Genomic DNA, 18705 nt, shown 5'->3' with positions numbered 1-18705 from the left:
CATAGCATGGTCCGATATTTCATCTGGGCCTATAGTCGCATTCAGAATCTGGGGGAACAGCTGTTGTGAGACGAAAATATAATCTATGTGGGACTGGGTTCCGTGGGCCCGCGAGGTGTGTGTATAATCACGTTCTGTTTCATGAAGTAGCCTCCACGGGTCCACCACCCCCAGCCCCCCACAAAATGTCTCAAGCACACCCGGTCTCGTTGTCTCCACTCTCGGTTGCCTGCCTGTCCTATCTAATTCTGGTTCCATAACCTGGTTCATATCTCCGGCTATAATTAGTGGATCCGAGCCATATTGCTGGCACTTTGCAAAGAGATCTGCAAAAAATCTCTTTTCTCCTGACTGGGGAGCATAAACTGCTACAAGCAGCCTCGTCTGTCCCTGCCAATTTAATTGCACCCCTACATAATGTCCTCCACTGTCCGCAAATAGGAATTTAGCTTTAATTGCTGCCGCCTTATGCACTAAGATCACCACCCCTCCTTTTCTCCCCGCCGCCGAGGAGCAAAAAATCTCTCCCACCCAGTGCCTTTGTAGTTTCTTGTGTTCTGTTTGAGATAACCTGGTTTCTTGTAGGCACGCAACTCCCACCTTATGTCGCTTTAAAGCACTTAAGATCTTTGCCCTTTTGACCGGGGATGTGATCCCCCCTACGTTCCAGGAGATCAGTCTAGTCCCCCCTCCTTGTAGATTAGCCATTTCCTCTGTGTGTACTATAAAACTCCAGTTTACATTCTATTCCCTTCCTCAGGGGACCCAGCCTCCCCCCTTGGAATATCCCTCTCCATTTGTACCTGATCTTAATGTCTACCAATTTCCCCCTTCTCTCAATCCTCCTCCTCTTTATCGATGCCCAGCTTTCCAGTGATATTTCTTGATTGTGACCTTTAACCTCCACCCCCCCTCTTCCCCTTCCCCCTTCCCTCCCCTTTGCGCTTTTGGGTTTCCCCCCATCCCCCCTCTTCCCTTCCCCCCTCCCCTCTTTGTCTACTCCCATTATCTTTATGGGTGTTGGGGTTCCCCGTGTCCCCGGGCCCTAGCTCCCCCGCCCTCTCCGCCCCAGCTCTACATTCATTGTAAAGTTCTTTTATTACTCAGTATCGGTCCCCATTATCAAACCTTTTGCACTGCAGGTCTCTCTTCCTTCTTGCGCCTCAGCCGTTTTTCTGCTCAGTATTTCCTTGCTGGTCTCTTGTCTCCAGTTCCGCTGCGAATCTCTGAGCTTCCTGAATATCCTCAAATTGCCTCCAACGGCCCTCATGTTTGATCTTTAATATTGCTGGGTAAATCAGCATAAATACCTGTTGGTTTTCATGTAATTTCTGGCACAATGGGGTGAATTTTTTTCTTTTTTCCTGCAGTGCTGCTGAATAATCCTGAAAGATACATATCTGCTGTCCCTCATATTGCAGCGTATTTCTTTTTTGGCGAAACCCTCTTAAAATTTCTTCTTTATGCACATAATTGTGCACTTTTACAATCACTGTTCGTGGGGTCTGCCTGCCTTCTTGCCTCCGACCTATGCGGTGAGCCCTTTCCAGGCACAGTTTCCCTGCATGGTCCGATAACGCGAACTCTTCTGCTAACCATTTTTCTAGTAAATCGGGTAACAGTCGATCATTTACTGACTCTGGCAGCCCCACTATGCGAAGGTTTCCCCGCCGTGACCTGTTTTCTAGGTCCTCCACTTTTGCTGACAGCATTTCCAGTGTGGCGGCCATTTTCTTTTCTCTCTGCGTCGCGGGGCCTGCTGCGTCTTCTACGGCGGAGACTCTGCTTTCTAGTTCTCCTGTTCGTTTCATCGTGTCTGCTATGAGCATTTCCAGGTTGGTCACTTTCATGTATAATTTATCTAGTTTCGGATCTAGTGCAGTGTCCATTGCTTCCACGATCTGTTGCAGTTGCTCCGTAGTAAATCGGGTTCCCCCGTTTGCAGGCCGCTCTTCTACTACCGCCGTTGGCGCCTTTACTTTTTCTTTTTCCTTTTTACTCCCTCGGCTCGCCATTGTTTGCGTTGGCGAACTTAAGTATCTGTCCATGAGGGGTTAAACTGTTCCTTTTATCGTCTTTTGGGGAAAGATGTAAGCTGAGGATCCAATTTTACAGCAGTTTAGAGAGCCAGGGCCCGGGAGATCGCGGGACCACGTCTTCCTCTCCTCAGAGCATCACGTGACCCCCCATTCATGCCCGATTTAAATTCTTAACCTTTGCAGCGGCTCCTTTTAGTTTTCTTTTCTTTTTAATCATTTTCCTCATTTTATCAGAGATGCTCTTTTGAAAGTTAAATACCGATGCAGCAGACTTCCTTACTGCCTTCACTCCAGTTATTATCTCAAATTTGATCATGTTAAGGTCTCTATTGCCAAGTGGCCCCAACACTGTTACAACTTCTCATGCCAAGTCCGGAATTCCACTAAGAACTATGGTTTATGGTTTAATAAGTTTGATATATATATATATTGCACTAACCTGGGATATAATAGAGTGGTTTAATTAAATTAAAACAGGGAGGAACTTTGCTTATGGATGTCCACAGATATAAGCTCTCAGGAAAACAAGAGACATCTATAGTGACAAGTATTGACTTTGGTGGTACGGAGAGATTCAAGCCAATGATACTACAATATTTATGTGTTCTTGTATCCCACTATTATCCAGAAACAAGTTTCGGTCCAAAGTGGTTCAGTAGTAGTCACTCTGGCACATCTTCATATCCAGAGAGATTTTCTAGCCAGATCTACTACTACTACTACTACTACTTAACATTTCTAGAGCGCTACTAGGGTTACGCAGCGCTGTACAGTTTAACAAAGAAGGACAGCCCCTGCGCAAAGGAGCTTATAATCTAAAGGACGAAATGTCAAGTTGGGGCAGTCTAGATTTCCTGAATAGAGGTATAGTGGTTAGGTGCCAAAGGCGACATTGAAGAGGTGGGCTTTGAGCAAGGATTTGAAGATGGGCAGGGAAGAGGGCCTGGCGTATGGGCTCAGGGAGTTTGTTCCAGGCGTGGGGTGAGGCGAGGCAGAAAGGGTGGAGCCTGGAGTTGGCGGTGGTGGAGAAGGGTACTGAAAGGAGGGATTTGTCTTGAGAGGGGAGGTTGCGGGTAGGAACGTAAGGGGAGATGAGGGTAGAGATGTAAGGAGGGGCTGCTCTATCAAAGTGCTGTGCCTGATATTAAATAGTCTTGAACTATATTTTGAATTTTAGGCAAGTAACCTATCACCAGCGGATCCCAACGGGAAGGCAGATCCCTATGTGGTGGTGAAGGTTGGGGAGCAGGTAAAGGACACTAAGGACAGATATATTCCCAAGCAACTGAATCCTGTCTTTGGAGAGTAAGTTTGTTCTTTTTAATATTTTTCTGCTTATACTATCTCTCTGTGAAAGTAAAGCAGGTGAAAACTGGACTTACATGGCTAGGTTGTGTTATAAATTCGGTTCAGAATGTTCTCCAATCAACTTCCTAAAGAGTTAGTAGCCAAGCCAAAGAATGTGACTTTAGACACTCTGTGGGATTTAATGTCCAATCTGGGACAATGTTTTCTTAAGCAAACTGAAGAGTTTTTGCCTAGAGTAAAGACTATTGAAAGTGACCTGAAAAAAAAAGAGGAAGAGTTTAAAGTTTTAAATGACAAAATGGAAAAAATTGACCAAAGGGTTATGAAGATGGAAACGTTACAAACTTTGATGGTAAAAGATGTAACTAATCTCAGGCGTAAATCAGAGGCTTTTGACAATTATACTAAAAATCATAACCTGAGATTCGTTAACTTCCCTAGGATTCCAAATGTTTTTCCTCTTGATATGTTGAAACGTTATTTTCGTGAAAATTTGAATGTTCAGGAAAAGGACTTTCCACCCTTTTCCCAAGTTTATTATGTCCCAGAAAGGAACTTGAATCAAGAGACTGAAAAACCTATTGACGTTTCTCTTTTGCTTGAGACTTCTGACTCTGAATTGGTCACAGCCGCTACTTTGGTAGCGACTGTCGCCCTACTACCTGATAAGAATTGGATCTTCCGCCTTTTTTTTCCGTAATAAAGAGAACCCCTTTTTGGGCCTCAAAATATTGTTATTTCCTGATGTCTCCAAGGAGACACGTCGACGGAGGAAACAATTCTTACTCCTTAAGCCAGAAATTCTGCACTTGGGGGGTGTCTTCTTTTTAAGGTACCCCTGCAAGTGCATAGTAAGGCTAGGGGGGAAGAAATATGTATTTACTGAACCTGAACATCTGTCAGCATTAGTAGCCTCAGTTAAAATGGAGAATGCTTTAAAGAATAATGTATAATTTCTTAGCAGAGAAGGATTTACCTAGCAACTTTTTTCCTATATTATTTCTCCCCTTAGATTACCCAAAATCTTGGATCTCCCATTATGGACTTAAGTGTCGTATAAATTTGAAAGTGTATAGATTTATATGCTTGTTTTTGAGAGTATTTTCCTTTTATAATAGTTCCCAGTTATATGACACTTTCCTAAGCAAGATGTTTCTTGTAAACATTGTTTAAATGAATAAATGAATAAATAAAAAAAAAGAATGTTCTCCAATCTGATTGGTTCCTTAGGACAGTGATTTTAACTGTAATTTTAATTTTATTATGTTTAAACGGGGTGATTGAGAATCTTGCTGAATGTGTCTCTCCTATCACATATTGGACTTCATTTTCTTTTGTTATGTTACTGTTAAACCGCTTTGACCTCCTCAATGAGAAGGCGGCATAGCAAATACCAATTAAACTATCCAATTTACATATTGGAAATGGGATGGTGGCGCTATTCAGCGGACCTAAAATAACAGCATAAAAATATTTGATTATCTTTAACTTGCGATAATCGATGGTGCCAAGATAACCATGTATTTCACTGAAAATATCAGCCTCTACCGAACTGCATGCGTGTTTTTTTCAAAGAGTATGAGATAAAATAGTAACTATATGGGGGAGGGGTGTCAGTCCTATTGGAGGGGAGTCCTGAGAAACAACAGTACTAAAATGTATAATCTAAGGGCTAGAACACAAACACTGATGTACTGGGTCTGACCAATGGTTCATTAAGTACAGTAGCTTATCTGCAATGGCAGGTTGGCATCACCTGGAAAGACCCAACAGATCCTAAAAGGAAGGTCTGTTCTATGTTGCTACCTGTATTTACAGAAATAAGGAAAGAGATACCCAAGTCTATCTGGCTAGTAATTGTTCATGACTTGTGCTCCAGAAATTTAACCAAACCTTTTTTTTTTTTTTTAATAAATCAGCTATACTATTAACTTTTAATCACATCTTCTGGCAACAAATTCCATCGCTTAATTTTCCATTTACTGAAAATAATACTTTCATAAATTTGTATTATATCTGCTACTAATGAATTTCATGCTGTGTTCCCTAGTCTTGCTGCTATTTGAAAGGGTAAATAACCAATTCCACATCACTCATGAATTAATAAATCTCTATCATTAGCTCCTTTATATGTATTTGAATGTGGATCCGCGATAATGTCTATCATATAGTAAAACCTGCAGCAGTTGCGTAATGCAGCTTAAAAGAGCCACAAAGCTTTATAATTGCAGAATTTGTACTTTTTCATTCTGGGTTTAATGAGCGATAGATGTTAACAGTGGACTGTGATAATGTCTATCATGCAGTAAAACCCACAGTAGCTGCGTAGCGCAGCTTAATAAAAGAGCCACAAAGCTTTAAATTGCAGAATTCTTCGTGCATGCAAATTTCCACTGTGCCTGCCTATAATGTTACTTGTATCAAAGTGTACTACCTCATTATTTTTTTGTGCTTTTGATTGTTAATTCCTTCTGATATGAGAAGTTTTTTTATTATTTGTACTCCACTTTGCAACTCAATAGCATAATATAAATTCATTAACACAATACAATACCTTCAACAATGCATGCTTCTTAAACATCATCAATGCAGGCTGTCTTACAGTACCACGTTCATGCATGCATGCCGTCTATCAGTGGCAGAAGTTCAAATTAAGAACCCCCAGCTTTGGGAGACCCAGGAACAACTGCAAATGGGTCCTGTTATTCACTGCGCTCTCCTGCATGAGCTGCTTGGATAGAATTTATGCCAAGCTTCCTCATGCATATTAATGTATGTAAATCTAATGTTATGCTTACAGCATTAATACTCGCAGCCCCGCTAGTCTGCTAACATCCAGAAATGTAATAATAATATGCTGTCTTCTGCCTTACACTACACATATACTATAAAGTAATTCTTACATCAGTACTTTGTATGTGTTAGCATGCTTTTATCATAAATGTACATGGTGTCTTGATATACTCTTGTCATAAAACGCAACCCATCTGCAAACTGTGTATGTGTTGGCATGTTCTAGTCAGTGAGTGTCATCTTTGCATGTGTTGGTATATCTCTGTTGAAGATTACTCATGTCAGCATTATTTTTCTGTTTTATGTATAGAGTTTTCGAGATGACAGTGTCTTTTCCCATAGAGTCAGAAATCACTGTTTCTGTTTTTGATCACGATCTGGTGGGTTCTGATGACCTGATTGGAGAAACAAAGATCGACTTAGAGAATCGATTTTACAGTCAACACAGAGCCAACTGTGGCATTGCTTCACAGTATGACGTGTAAGTCATTATACGGCAAGAGTCACTGTACAGATTGCAGTGCTGTAAACGGCAGTATACAGTTAAGAGTACACTATAGCACTCCGAGGGGAAATGTACAGCAAAAATCATTGTGTACAGCAGTGTCTCTCTAATTTGTGACAGGTTATGTAAGCAATCATTTTCTTTCATGCACCTTTTTATAAGCTAAGTTCAAATTTTTGTGCTATGAGCCAAGTGTACCTCAAGTATAATGCAAATAATATCAAGATTCAAAAGTGTTTTAAGTAATTGTTTTAATGAAAATATTCTGTATTAAGTTATTTTTGCATATGATTCAATTTAAATAATTTTAAAACATTGGATAAATTAAATTTGATTTCATATTTTTATAGATAAGCATAGAATAATTAATTGTCAAGACCAGTACAAAGATATTAGGCAGAGACATAGCTACGATTGAGGGAGCACGGCAAAAAGCTGGGGGGTTGCTCGATGGTAGGGGCCACCTTCTCCACCCAGACCAGCAAGTAAAAAAAAACCTCCTGCCCTGAATGGGAAATAGGGCAAAAACAAAATATCAGTGCAGGACCTCAAAACCCAGTCCTGCCCCTCCTAGATAAGACGTCACATAGGGGCAGGATTGAAAGATACTGAGTATGTGCTCAGGCCCTGAGACCCCATGCTGACATTTTCTGCTTCTGCTTCAGCCATGAGGATGGCAGTGGCGTGAAAAGGGAGGTGAAGGGGACATGATGGATGGGGTAAGCTGAAAAAGGGTAGATTGGGGAGTTGCTAGACATGGAGGAGGGGGAGAAAGTGGACAGGAGAGAGGTGGAAAGAGATGCTGGAAATGGGGGAGGGGGAAGAGGCAATGCTAGACATGGGAATATGGAAGGGGGGGATTGAGGGAGATGCTGGACATGGAAGAGCTGGGACAGGAGATGCTGGACTTGGCAAGGTGGAATGAGAGATTGGGCGAGATGCTGGACATGGGAAAGATGGAAGGGGAGATCAAGAGAGATGTTGGACACAGAGAGAGTGGAAGGAAACATCAGAGGAGATGCTGGGAAGAGGGCAGGAAGGAGAAAGAGGAGGGAAAGCCAGCCCCTGTCACCCCACTGGACTACCCGGAAGTTCAGATAGGCCAGAAAGCCTATCCCGAGTGGCAGGGGGAGTTGTGAAGGGGGATCCTAGCCCTGCAGGCAGAATCAGAAGGACCACAGGGCACACTATTGGCTGGGACCTGCATGAGCCCCAGCAGCCAGCACTTCTGCAGTTAGCCCCAAATTTTCAGTGTGGGTACCCAGACATGGCCCAAACAATGGTCAGCATTAAAAAAAAAAACCACTGAACATCGGTCGGATTGTCTTTAGCACATAGGTAGCTTGTTTTCAGTGTTGCCTCTACCAGTGACCCACCATGTGTTTGGAGGACATGGGGGTGGGGGGAGCTGGAGAGATGCTAGACCCACACGGGGGGGGAGGGGCAGAGCAAGGGAGGGATACTGGACTTGTGGATGGGGTAAGGCTCAGTTGCAGGTGGCACCTACCATTGAGCAGCCCTGGGCATTTTGTTGGGTTTGCTCAGGGCTTTTTTTGAGGGGGTACTTGGGGGTACTGAGTACTGGCACCTTTTCCATTGTCTGCTAAAAATGACCCCTGTCTCCAAGTTTTAATGAAAGAGCTCAGGCCCTATACACCAATTCTGCCTTGTCATAGATTCTGCAGGGGGCCTGGCTATTGTGGGGTGTGTTCCTTAGTGATTATCTCACCCCTGAAGGGTGGCCAGGCATTTGAGTACCGTCAGCCTTTTTGCTAGAAAAAACCGCACTGGGTTTGCTCAATGGTAGGTATGCCCCTGGTTGTATTGGTGGCCTGTAATTCACCATATAGAGTTCTCTAGGTGGGTGTCCTGAATTTTAAATTGTTTCTAAACAAGAGTTCAAGTTTATTTATACTTGATATACCGCATATCAAAGTCAATCTATGTGGTTTACAATTATCAAATTTATGAATTGCAAAATATTTGAGAGAGGTTCTACCCTTATGTTCGCCAGCTTTCACTGGTGTAAGGCAGTGTTTCCCAAGTCCTGTAGTGCCTCTTATCAGTCAGGTTTTCAGGATCTCCACAATGAATATGCATGAGAGATTTGCATATAATGGAGGCAGTGTATGCAAATGAAGTCCATGCATATTCATTGAGCCTAACTTTAACCGTCGTTTATAGAATAGCAGTAAGCATTATTAGGTGCCATTTCTTGAATTTAGTCCAATATCTCTATCTACGCAGCCTACATAAAATTACCATCATTGTGACACTGGAAAGTTGAGCCAGGAAAGCCTAAGAAATCACTGAAGTCTTCTGAGCAATAATTTTGTTGTCCAAAGTATCTCTTTTCTCTGGGACTTAATTAGTTATAAACATTTAAATCCATTTATTACTCTATAAAATGTAATACATATTCTACATTTAGGGGCTTATTTTCGAAACAGCAAAATGTCCAAAGTCCAAAAAAAAATTAAAAAAAAAGTCCAAAGTGGCACAAAATGGCAGATAGATGTTTTTTTTTTTTGCAAGAATATCCAAATCATTATTTTTGAAACCCATTTTGAAGACATTTTTCTATGTAGTTTTTCTGCACTATGTCCAAATCATAAGGGGCGTGTTGGGTGGGATTTGGGTGTTTCCAAAATGTGAACGTTTTTCTGTCTTAATGGAACAAAGCAAAAACGTCCTTGGCTAAAGGTTAGACACTTTAATCTTGACCTGTTTCTGTCATGAATAAGTGATCAAAAGGTGCCCTAAATGACCAGATGACCACTGGAGGGATTAAGGCATGAGCCCCCCTTACTCCCCCAGTGGTCACTGATCCCCTCCCACCCCCCAACGATGTGAAAGAAACAGTACATACCAGGCTCTATGCTTCAGATGTTATGGTCAGTCCTATTTGAGCAGCAAGCAGGTTCCTGGAGTATCCTAGTGGTTGGTGCAGTGCACTGTAGAGAAGGGGACCCAGGCCCATATCCCATGTGGTGGAAAGTGTGAGCCCTCCAAACCCACCAAAAAGCCTACTGTACCCACGTATAAGTGACACCTGCAGCCATAAAGGCTATTGTACAGTTGAGTACAGTAGGTTTTTAGTGGGTTTTGGATAGGGTTACCATATTTTGTCCCCCAAAAAGGAGGACACATGCCCCGCCCCCTTTCACGCCACGCCCTCACTCTGCCCCCTGTCACATTTTCCCCACCCCCCTGTCAAACACCCTGTCACTCCCCCTCCCCGTCACCCCCCTCCCCTTACCTTACTACTGCCCTGGTAGTCTAGTGACCTCTTCGGGGCAGGAAAGAGCCCCCTTTTTCTGCCCGGAACGCTGCCCTGCATGCATCCTTCCTTCCTGTTCGTGATCTTGACACTGATTCAAAATGGCCGCCGAGAGTTGACGTCTCACAAGGTCACTTCAACTCTCGGCGGCCAATTTGAATCGGCGCCGAGATCACGAACAGGAAGGATGCATGCAGGGCAGTGCTCCGGGCAGGAAAGAGGGGGCTCTTTCCTGCCCTGAAGGTGGAAGAGGTCGCTAGACCACCAGGGCAGTAGTAAGGGGAGGGGAGGCTAGCAATCTGCCCGCCCACCAGTCTGCCCGTTTGTCCAGAAATCCAGACAAACGAGCAGATTGGGAAAACCCGCCCGGTTACCCGGACATGTCCTCAAAAAGAGGCCATGTCCGGGTAAATCCGGACATATGGTAACCCTAGCTTTGGAGGGCTCCTCATATAAGGAGATGGCAGTGAGATGTGTACCTGGGACCTTTTATGTGAAGTTCACTGCACCACTCCCTAGGGTGCTCCACTGGTCTGTTGGGAAATCTGTGTGGCCAGTTTACTAAGAATGCTGCCTCCCCCCCCCCCCCCCCAAATACATCCCAATGGCTTGGTTTTGTATGTTTTTCCCTTGGTCTTGTTTTATTTATTTATTTTTTTTAGAACGGTCACAACAGAAAAATGCACTCAGCATACAACATCTACAAATATCTAGGAAATGGCCTTTTTCAAAACAAAAAGATAGACCTTTTTTTTTCCTTTTGAAAATCACCATGTTCCCCACTTGATTTTTTTTATGTTTTCAGCAAAACGTCCAAAATCCAATTTAGGTGTCATATGGCAAATGCCCCTCCACATTTATTCATTTGCCTATGGGTATATTTTTATGTTCTTATATTTATGTAATAAAGTCTCTTGATTTGATATTTGCACTTGGTTTTAAATGTACCATCTGCTAACATTTCTTTTTAATTTGCTTTGTTACTATAACAAAACTTGATTCTAGCAGACTTCAGCCTGCAGGTACTGAACATTACTAAATACCATCTGAGTCTATTTTTGTACGTATACAATTTTGGAAACAGATCTATCATACTCCTTGGTAGTGTTACCGAATGCAATCTGTGTGACATAAAGCACTGCCATCTTTTTAACTTTTTTTGCTCTCGTAACAGAGATGGGTACAATCAGTGGAGGGATGCGTTTAAGCCTACCCAGATCCTAGACAATCTGTGTAAGAAAAATACACTTCCTGCACCGGAGTATCGCAGGGAGGAAGTGAAAGTGAACAACAAAATCTTCAAGATTCCAAATGAGGCTTTTCCTGAAGGTAAAATTTGCCCATTCCGGAATTCCATCCTGCTCTTGGAACACTTGGGGGGGGGGGGGTTAATTCTGTATAGATTTAGGTGCTGGGATGATCTGGTATAAGAGCTGTTATGTCCACAGCTGCCATTATAGAACACTAAAGTGTCTGCATTTACACAACTAACTTTAGATGCAAGCACTTACGCTAGCTCAATGGCAGTTCAGCATGTAAGTGTCATAGTTTCATAGTTTACAAAAGTTGATTTACCACTGTTCAAATAACCAGAGAAGTTTGCAATCAAAAATCTAGAAGTGATTAGAAAAGAACAGCATTAAGTAAAAGGATACACCCAAGAACATTCATACAGGCAACTACATCCACATAACAAACAGCCCCTCCAGGTATGTAGAATTCAATAATCTATGCCCATGACTGCCTAACATACCCCCGACAAACCCAAGCCCCTTCCAGGTCCATGACCCCCATGGAGTTGCAACTAAGGGCAGAGTCACAGAGCTGTTGTAATTGCTCATGCCCAAGTTCCAGTCAGGCACACACAACTTAGTCTTCTACCCCCCACACACACTCCACCCAGCCACGGCCCCCCCTAAACACACTCCACCCAGTCACAGCTCACACACACATTCCACCTAGCCATGGCCCCCGCACACACTCCACCCAGCCACGACCCCCCGCATACACTCCTGCACACACTCCACCCAGCCATGACCCCCACACGCACTCCCGCACACACTCCACCCAGCCACGGCCCCCCGCACACACTTCACCCAGCCACGACCCCAGCGCCCACTCCACCATAGGCGGTCAGTGGCCCAACTGTTTGGGGAGGCTAAAGGGGGCGGGGTTAGGGGTGGGGCCAGGGGCAGGACGTACATCCATAATTGTCTGACAACACACAGAAAAAAAATAAGTAAAAATAAAATAATCACAATTAATACCTTTTATTAAATTTAGATATTAGATATGTATCATATGTCAAAGAATAAAGTGGTTGCTCAAAGCATATACTAACCACAATCACTCAACTGCAAAACACTATGCACAACTTTGTGCAAAAACACTCATAACCTTACTGTACCATAAATATTACACCGGGTAGACCCTAATACACCAATATACCAACCATCGCTACTGGTAGCAGCATGCCAACATCGAACTACAGCTTGCTTCGGGGCTTTGGCCTGACGGCATGACGTGCCCAGCCCCGCCTCCTCTGACCAAACTTCCTGCTTCCGCGAGGGCTGGACGCATCATAAGGAAGGCTGGTCAGAGAAGGTGGGGCTGGGCACGTCATGCCGTCAGGCCGAAGCCCCGAAGCAAGCTGTAGTTCGATGTTGGCGTGCTGCTACCGGCAGCAATGGGCGATCTAAATCAAATTAGAGGGACCACGGCCAGGGAGGGAGTGAGAGAGATAGATGCTGCATCGGGGGGTGGGGGGATGAGAGAGAGACGCTTGGTGCTTGCGGCTGGGGAGGCTTAGCCTCCCCAAGCCGCTTATACCGGGCGCCTATGCACCCAGCCATGACCCCCGCACGCATTCCAGCCAATCACGGCCCCCCCACACACTCCACCCAACCTCGGCCCCCGCACGTACTCCACCCAGCCACAGCCCATGTGTCTGCACATCTGCAAACTCTGCAGTATTGAAGCTATAAGTGTGTAGTTACAGAATAGCACTTACACACATAGGAAATACAGTGCTTATGTTAATATTCTAAACATTTATGCACATGACTGACGTGTAAGTGTTAGTGCTTTGCATTATAGAATTACCCCATATTTCCACTACTTCAATGTACAAAGCTCCAAGCGATGCCACTTCTTTCCACATGTTTTTTCTAGATGGCTGTTCAATGTTCACAGAGCCTTATGTAAAATCCATTGCAAATTTTGAACACACAGAATTGAGCATTCCTTTTCGAATCTAGGCATTATACGAAATAGGGATACATGTCTCAGCTATAACCCAGCAGGAACAAACTATTTTCTAAAATAAATAAAAATTGACCGATTTGATGTGAAAAGCTTGACGATCGATCTTGAAAGATTTCTGCAGAACACCATGCTGCAAATCTACCCATAATCTTTCATAGGAAATAGGTCTTGGCTACAGCACTCTCTCTCTCTCTCTCTCTCTTAGAGGCTTTTGTGAAAAACAAGAAGGAGTTTGATGAGAGTTTTTCAGCTTACGATGAGGAGAAAGCTCTGTATGTTTTGCAGCACTGGAATGACATGCCAGAGTATGGACACAAACTTGTTCCTGAACATGTGGAAGTTCGGACGCTTAATAACCCAGACAACCCTGGGTTAGGCCAGGTATACATTTTAGGGTTAGTTTCAGGTTTAATAGCAGCTGATGGAAGTATAAATCCGCTATCCATAGATACTGAAAAGCTACAGACACATCAAATCACCCCAGCACTATCCGTATAGTGAAGGGACAGAGGGAAAGCAGAGTGAGAGCAGCAACCAAAATACATCTATATAGCAGCAATATTCAGAAGGAGATGGATTACCAACGCAGGAGACTCCCCCCCCCCCCCCCCAAAAGAACTCTCACTCAGCAGCCTCCCCTTCCATGTCTTCTCCTTCTGCTCAGGACCAGTTTTCTGGTAAAAGCTGCAAAATTTCACAGTCCTTATTGTGAGACTGGTTCCCTGGCAGCAGGAGATGGTACTTTATGAAGGCTTCTCCTGCTACCCAAGGGACATGCGCCAGGCGGCTTGTTGGTGCTGTGGCCACAGAACTGAGGTCTGTCAGGGGGTGGAGCCAGGAGGTGGAGTGGGTGGGGCTGGATGCATGATTGGGCACAGTAGGGCGGGGCTGGGGGAGTGTTTTAAATGCTCCCTCGGGCCCCCCTTGGCAGCTGTGCTAGAATAAGTCTCTGTCACTTCCTTCACTGCTGACCTTACTGCGATCTTAGAATGAGTTTCTGCCACTTTCCTCACCGCGGCCTTAGTTTTCGCTGTTTCCCTGTCTGGTATCCTCATTCTGTTGTTTCCAGGTGTAGCACTAACACTTGTCTTTCCTCACCAGGGTAATCTACACATGTGGATCGACATGTTTCCAAACGATGTCCCAGCTCCTCCTCCAGTCAATATTAAACCTAGAGCACCAATCAGGTATGTAATACATCAGTTATTAAAGCAAATACATGGCTTGAGCTTCCAACAATAAGCCTTAGGGTCTGTAACAGATTAACTCGATCCTCTCATTTCAAGCTTACTTTCTACATATCTCTCCTGGAGGCACACAGTCCTTCCTATCAGTCTCTTTCTGGATTTCCAAGGAATAACCACGGAAAGAGTGCAGCGCTCCAGTAGCTCTGCTCTGAAGATTATTTTCAAAAAGGTGCAGGTGGAACAGCAGCACTTTCGAAGAACAAAGCTCTGCTGAAGGTTCCTCACAGCCAACCCTTTGGCTGCTTGTTCCACTCAGCGCTTATCTCGCTTTTCTGTACTCTCTGCCTGGCCATGCTCTCACTTTCTGATGTTTCACACTTCAAGTTATTGGCATCACTGACGCTTAAGAGGAGTGGCCTAGTGGTTAGGGTGGTGGACTTTGGTCCTGGGGAACTGAGGAACTGAGTTCGATTCCCACTTCAGGCACAGGCAGCTCCTTGTGACTCTGGGCAAGTCACTTAACCCTCCATTGCCCCATGTAAGCCGCATTGAGCCTGCCATGAGTGGGAAAGCGCAGGGTACAAATGTAACAAAAATAAAATAGATACTATTGGAGGTTCTACATGGAATGTTGCTATTATTGGAGATTCTACATGGAAGGTTGCTATTCCACTAGCAACATTCCATTCCATGTAGAAGGTTGCGCAGGCTTCTGTTTCTGTGAGTTTGACGTCCTGCACGTACGTGCAGGACGTCAGACTCACAGAAACAGAAGCCTGTGCGGCCACATTGGTGATCTGCAAGGGCTGACTTCTATATGGAATGTTGCTAGTGGAATAGCAACACTCCATGTAGAATCTCAAATAGTAGCAACAGTGGAGGAGTGGCCTAGTGGTTAGGGTGGTGGACTTTGGTCCTGAGGAACTGAGTTCAATTCCCACTTCAGGCACAGGCAGCTCCTTGTGACTCTGGGCAAGTCACTTAACCCTCCATTGCCCCATGTAAGCCGCATTGAGCCTGCCATGAGTGGGAAAGCGCAGGGTACACATGTAACAACAAAAAAAACCTCTAGGCATCATTTTACAGAATTGCCCTATTTATATCCATCTAGACCTGCTGTACACTGCCTTGGGTGAATCTCTTCATAAAGGTGGTTGATAAATCCCAGTAAATACATAAAATATCACTTTTGAGCCAAGCATGAGTACTTTCTGTTTTCCCTCCTTTATGTGATAAAGTAGTGCTGCCAGGACTGGGGGGGGGGGGGGGGGGTGGGGGGAGGGGGGAGGGGGGGGGACACACAGAAGTCTTTCTACAGGGGAGGAAGAGATTGATGAGCTGGTCTTGTTGCATTTATGGGTAGAAGAATGTGTTACGTTGGGACCCTCAAGCCTCTTTTTCCATGAACAACTGCACAGTAATTTTAAAATGTTCAAGTAAAAAATAAGAACACATCAAGATATATCAGCTATTTAAGTGGACCAATGTGGCTGCTTTCAATAGCCGGATATGGATTGAATATTCGGGGATAGCCAGCTATATCACACGATATAGCCGGTTATCTCCTAGGCACTAACTGGGAATATTCAGTGGGGAATAACCGATTATCCCCCACTGAATATTGCCGAATAGCCAGTTAAATATCATTTAACCAACCAGGTGCCGTTCCTGATCAGTTAAATGGTTTTGAATATCGTGGGGGATTATCTTTAATCTCATTGTGTGCGATACTGTGAGCTTATTTCAGGTATTATGGAACAAAATGGTATTTTTATACAATTTTTGCAGCTACGAGCTGAGAGTCATTATTTGGAATACAGATGAAGTTATTCTTGATGACGTCAATCCAATAACTGGAGAAACCTCTAGTGACATCTACGTCAAAAGGTACATTATCAGAACTAAATTATGCAATACTGCTTCCTAGTCATTCAGAAACAATGCATACTATACCATTCTCACCTTTCAAGACTTAGCTCTATAGAATATTATCTATGAGAACTCCATACTAAACGTCAACAAATAGGACAGATTGGCCCACCCAGGCTTCCCAGGCCTTCTAGCTAAGCATATTCCTAGTTGTCAATTGTAGAAGCTTGACTGTCGTCTCTCTTTGGAATTCTACCATTGTAGTAAGATAAGCGTACACTCTTCCATACTTAAACCAACACCACTGCCTATCTGTCCTAGATATGCTTAAATTCTATTACAGTTTGGTTTCTACCACATCTGAAGGCCCATTTCACAGAGAACATTGAGACTGGAATTCAGATGTCCTGGTCAGGACATGCTCAATTGTAGTGGTATTTTTCAAAAGGCTCTGCTGAATGTGGAGCCTTTTATAAAATACCTATAAGGATAGGCATAAATGGATGTGTATTTGCTGGCATGCACAGTGGGAGCAGGCATTTTACAAATATACATCTGGAAAAAGATAAGGAGAGATAATATGGCTGCTGTTCCCACAGTTTTCTCTAAGAAAACTGCAGGACAATGAGATCTGTCTTCCACCCCTTCCCCCCCCCCCAAAAAAAATCCTCACGGTCCTAATAGCTGAGGAGCTTCGAGGGTACCTACTGCAAAGGTTGCCCCTAATTCGGAGCATGGGATACTACCATTGCACGAAGCACAGAGCTCTGACGTACTCTGACAGCCACCACATTAGTGTAGTGTACAAGTGGGCAGGACTCATTACCTATGCACATAACTTATAGAACACGATCCCTTATGCATATCTCTCTGGCATTTAGTGCAAACATTTACACCAGCTCTATGACAGGTATAAGTGTCCATGCCCAATCCCATATGCATGTATATAACTGATTATGCTAGTATTCTATAAAGTTTATTAATATTTGCTATAAACAAGATCACAGTGGTTTACAATACCAATAAAAACATAATTTTTAGGAAAAAAACACAATTAATTAACAGGAAAGCGCATTCACACAAGTTCTCATACACTAAAAGTCATTACAAAACAAATAAATAGCAAGTAACACATAGCAAAAAAAACCCCCCAAAACTAACACATACCAGGCACTATCATAGCTAATTCCCAGGGAGAGAAACACCAAAAGCAGAAACAAAATAATAAGCCTTCAAAAGGCATTTAAACCATGACATTGAAGTCACCTCTTGCAAAGATTGAGGGAGGAGACCCCACAAAGATGGTGCAAGCCAAAAAAAAGGAAAGTCTTCTAGCCACCTTCTAGGTCCCTAAACCTAGGCACCATTTATACAATTGCCCTTATACTATGGAGACAGGAGGGCTGACTAGGGAAGGAAGGGAGACTTGCCATACTGATCGGAATTCCAGAAAGAGAAAGAGAAGAGAGGAGGAATTTCTGAAAGGGAAAGGGGACAGAGAAGGAGAGATGATGGAAATGAATACAGTACAGAAGAAAGATGGATAAAAATGAGAGGGAGAGCAGAAAGGAGGAATTTAGGAAAGAGAGAACAGGAAGAGAGAGGATGGAGGCCTGGAATGACATGACCTCTGGAGAAGAAAATTGACCAGTTCCTGGAAGAGAAACAAAGGCATTTATCTGGTTAGCAGGATATTCACAGAGGGGAACTGATAGAACAGGGGCTTGGCTGAAGTGGCAATGCATAATCCTCTACTACATGTCATCAGGGATTTTCAGAGTCATTATCCCAATAAACTTTTGAAAACCAGGTATGGCCTTGGCCAGCACTACTTATCTGGGAAGCAGCACCTGCTACTTGGATACGTAACTTTGAAGAAGGAAGAGTTCAGTCATGAGTGGGGCCAAAAGTCATGTAGATAGCGTTGAGATTCAGTGCCATCTGAATACCATTAGCAGTTTAGCAGGACTGTCTTAAATGGAGAACTTATCTGTGTAAGTTTAGGACCACATTTTCAATGGTTCAACTTCTAAGGATAGGGTCTCTGAATATCTCGAATGAAGATGATTTGATCTTTATCTGGCAGTGGGGTAGCTGAATATGCCCCCAGTATGAAATAAATAGCAGCTCATGGTTTATAAACAAAATCTCATATTTTTAAGAGCTTGTCTCTTGATTTTTGAATTGCTGGTTTTGACAATAATATACGAGCCAGTTCCTCTGCTTCTGGTGGCTGTTGGCTCAAGAAAGAGGATGCAATTACCTGCATATCATGAAGTGGCATGTTCCAGTTTCCCAGTCAGAGCAACCCCTTGGAGAGAGCTCCGTTCCAAAGACAGAAGCAGTCGTGAAGCATGAGATACTAGTAAGCCATGGCTCATACTTCCCACGATGTACCAGATCATTTGCTGATTTTATTACTCCATTTCCTTGCTGCACCATATGCCTGGAATAGACTTC

At 43.7% G+C, this 18705-nt stretch overlaps 1 protein-coding gene across 1 annotated transcript in view; it reads left to right on the top strand.

Annotated features, from left to right (window-relative positions):
* The window catches only part of LOC115476527 (fer-1-like protein 4), a 149912-nt gene that overhangs the window by 118491 nt on the left and 12716 nt on the right, over positions 1 to 18705 (top strand). Inside the window, exons 36-41 of the mRNA XM_030212946.1 lie at positions 3217 to 3344; positions 6451 to 6621; positions 11100 to 11254; positions 13395 to 13570; positions 14291 to 14376; positions 16165 to 16263. Coding sequence (XP_030068806.1) covers positions 3217 to 3344; positions 6451 to 6621; positions 11100 to 11254; positions 13395 to 13570; positions 14291 to 14376; positions 16165 to 16263 — 815 coding nt within the window. The remainder of the gene's footprint in view (positions 1 to 3216; positions 3345 to 6450; positions 6622 to 11099; positions 11255 to 13394; positions 13571 to 14290; positions 14377 to 16164; positions 16264 to 18705) is intronic.

This window comes from Microcaecilia unicolor, chromosome 8 (assembly GCF_901765095.1).
Source record: "Microcaecilia unicolor chromosome 8, aMicUni1.1, whole genome shotgun sequence".
NCBI classification, from domain to species: Eukaryota; Metazoa; Chordata; class Amphibia; order Gymnophiona; family Siphonopidae; genus Microcaecilia; species Microcaecilia unicolor.
Note: the sequence above shows the minus strand (reverse complement) of the source record. Positions and strands in the feature narration are given on the sequence as shown.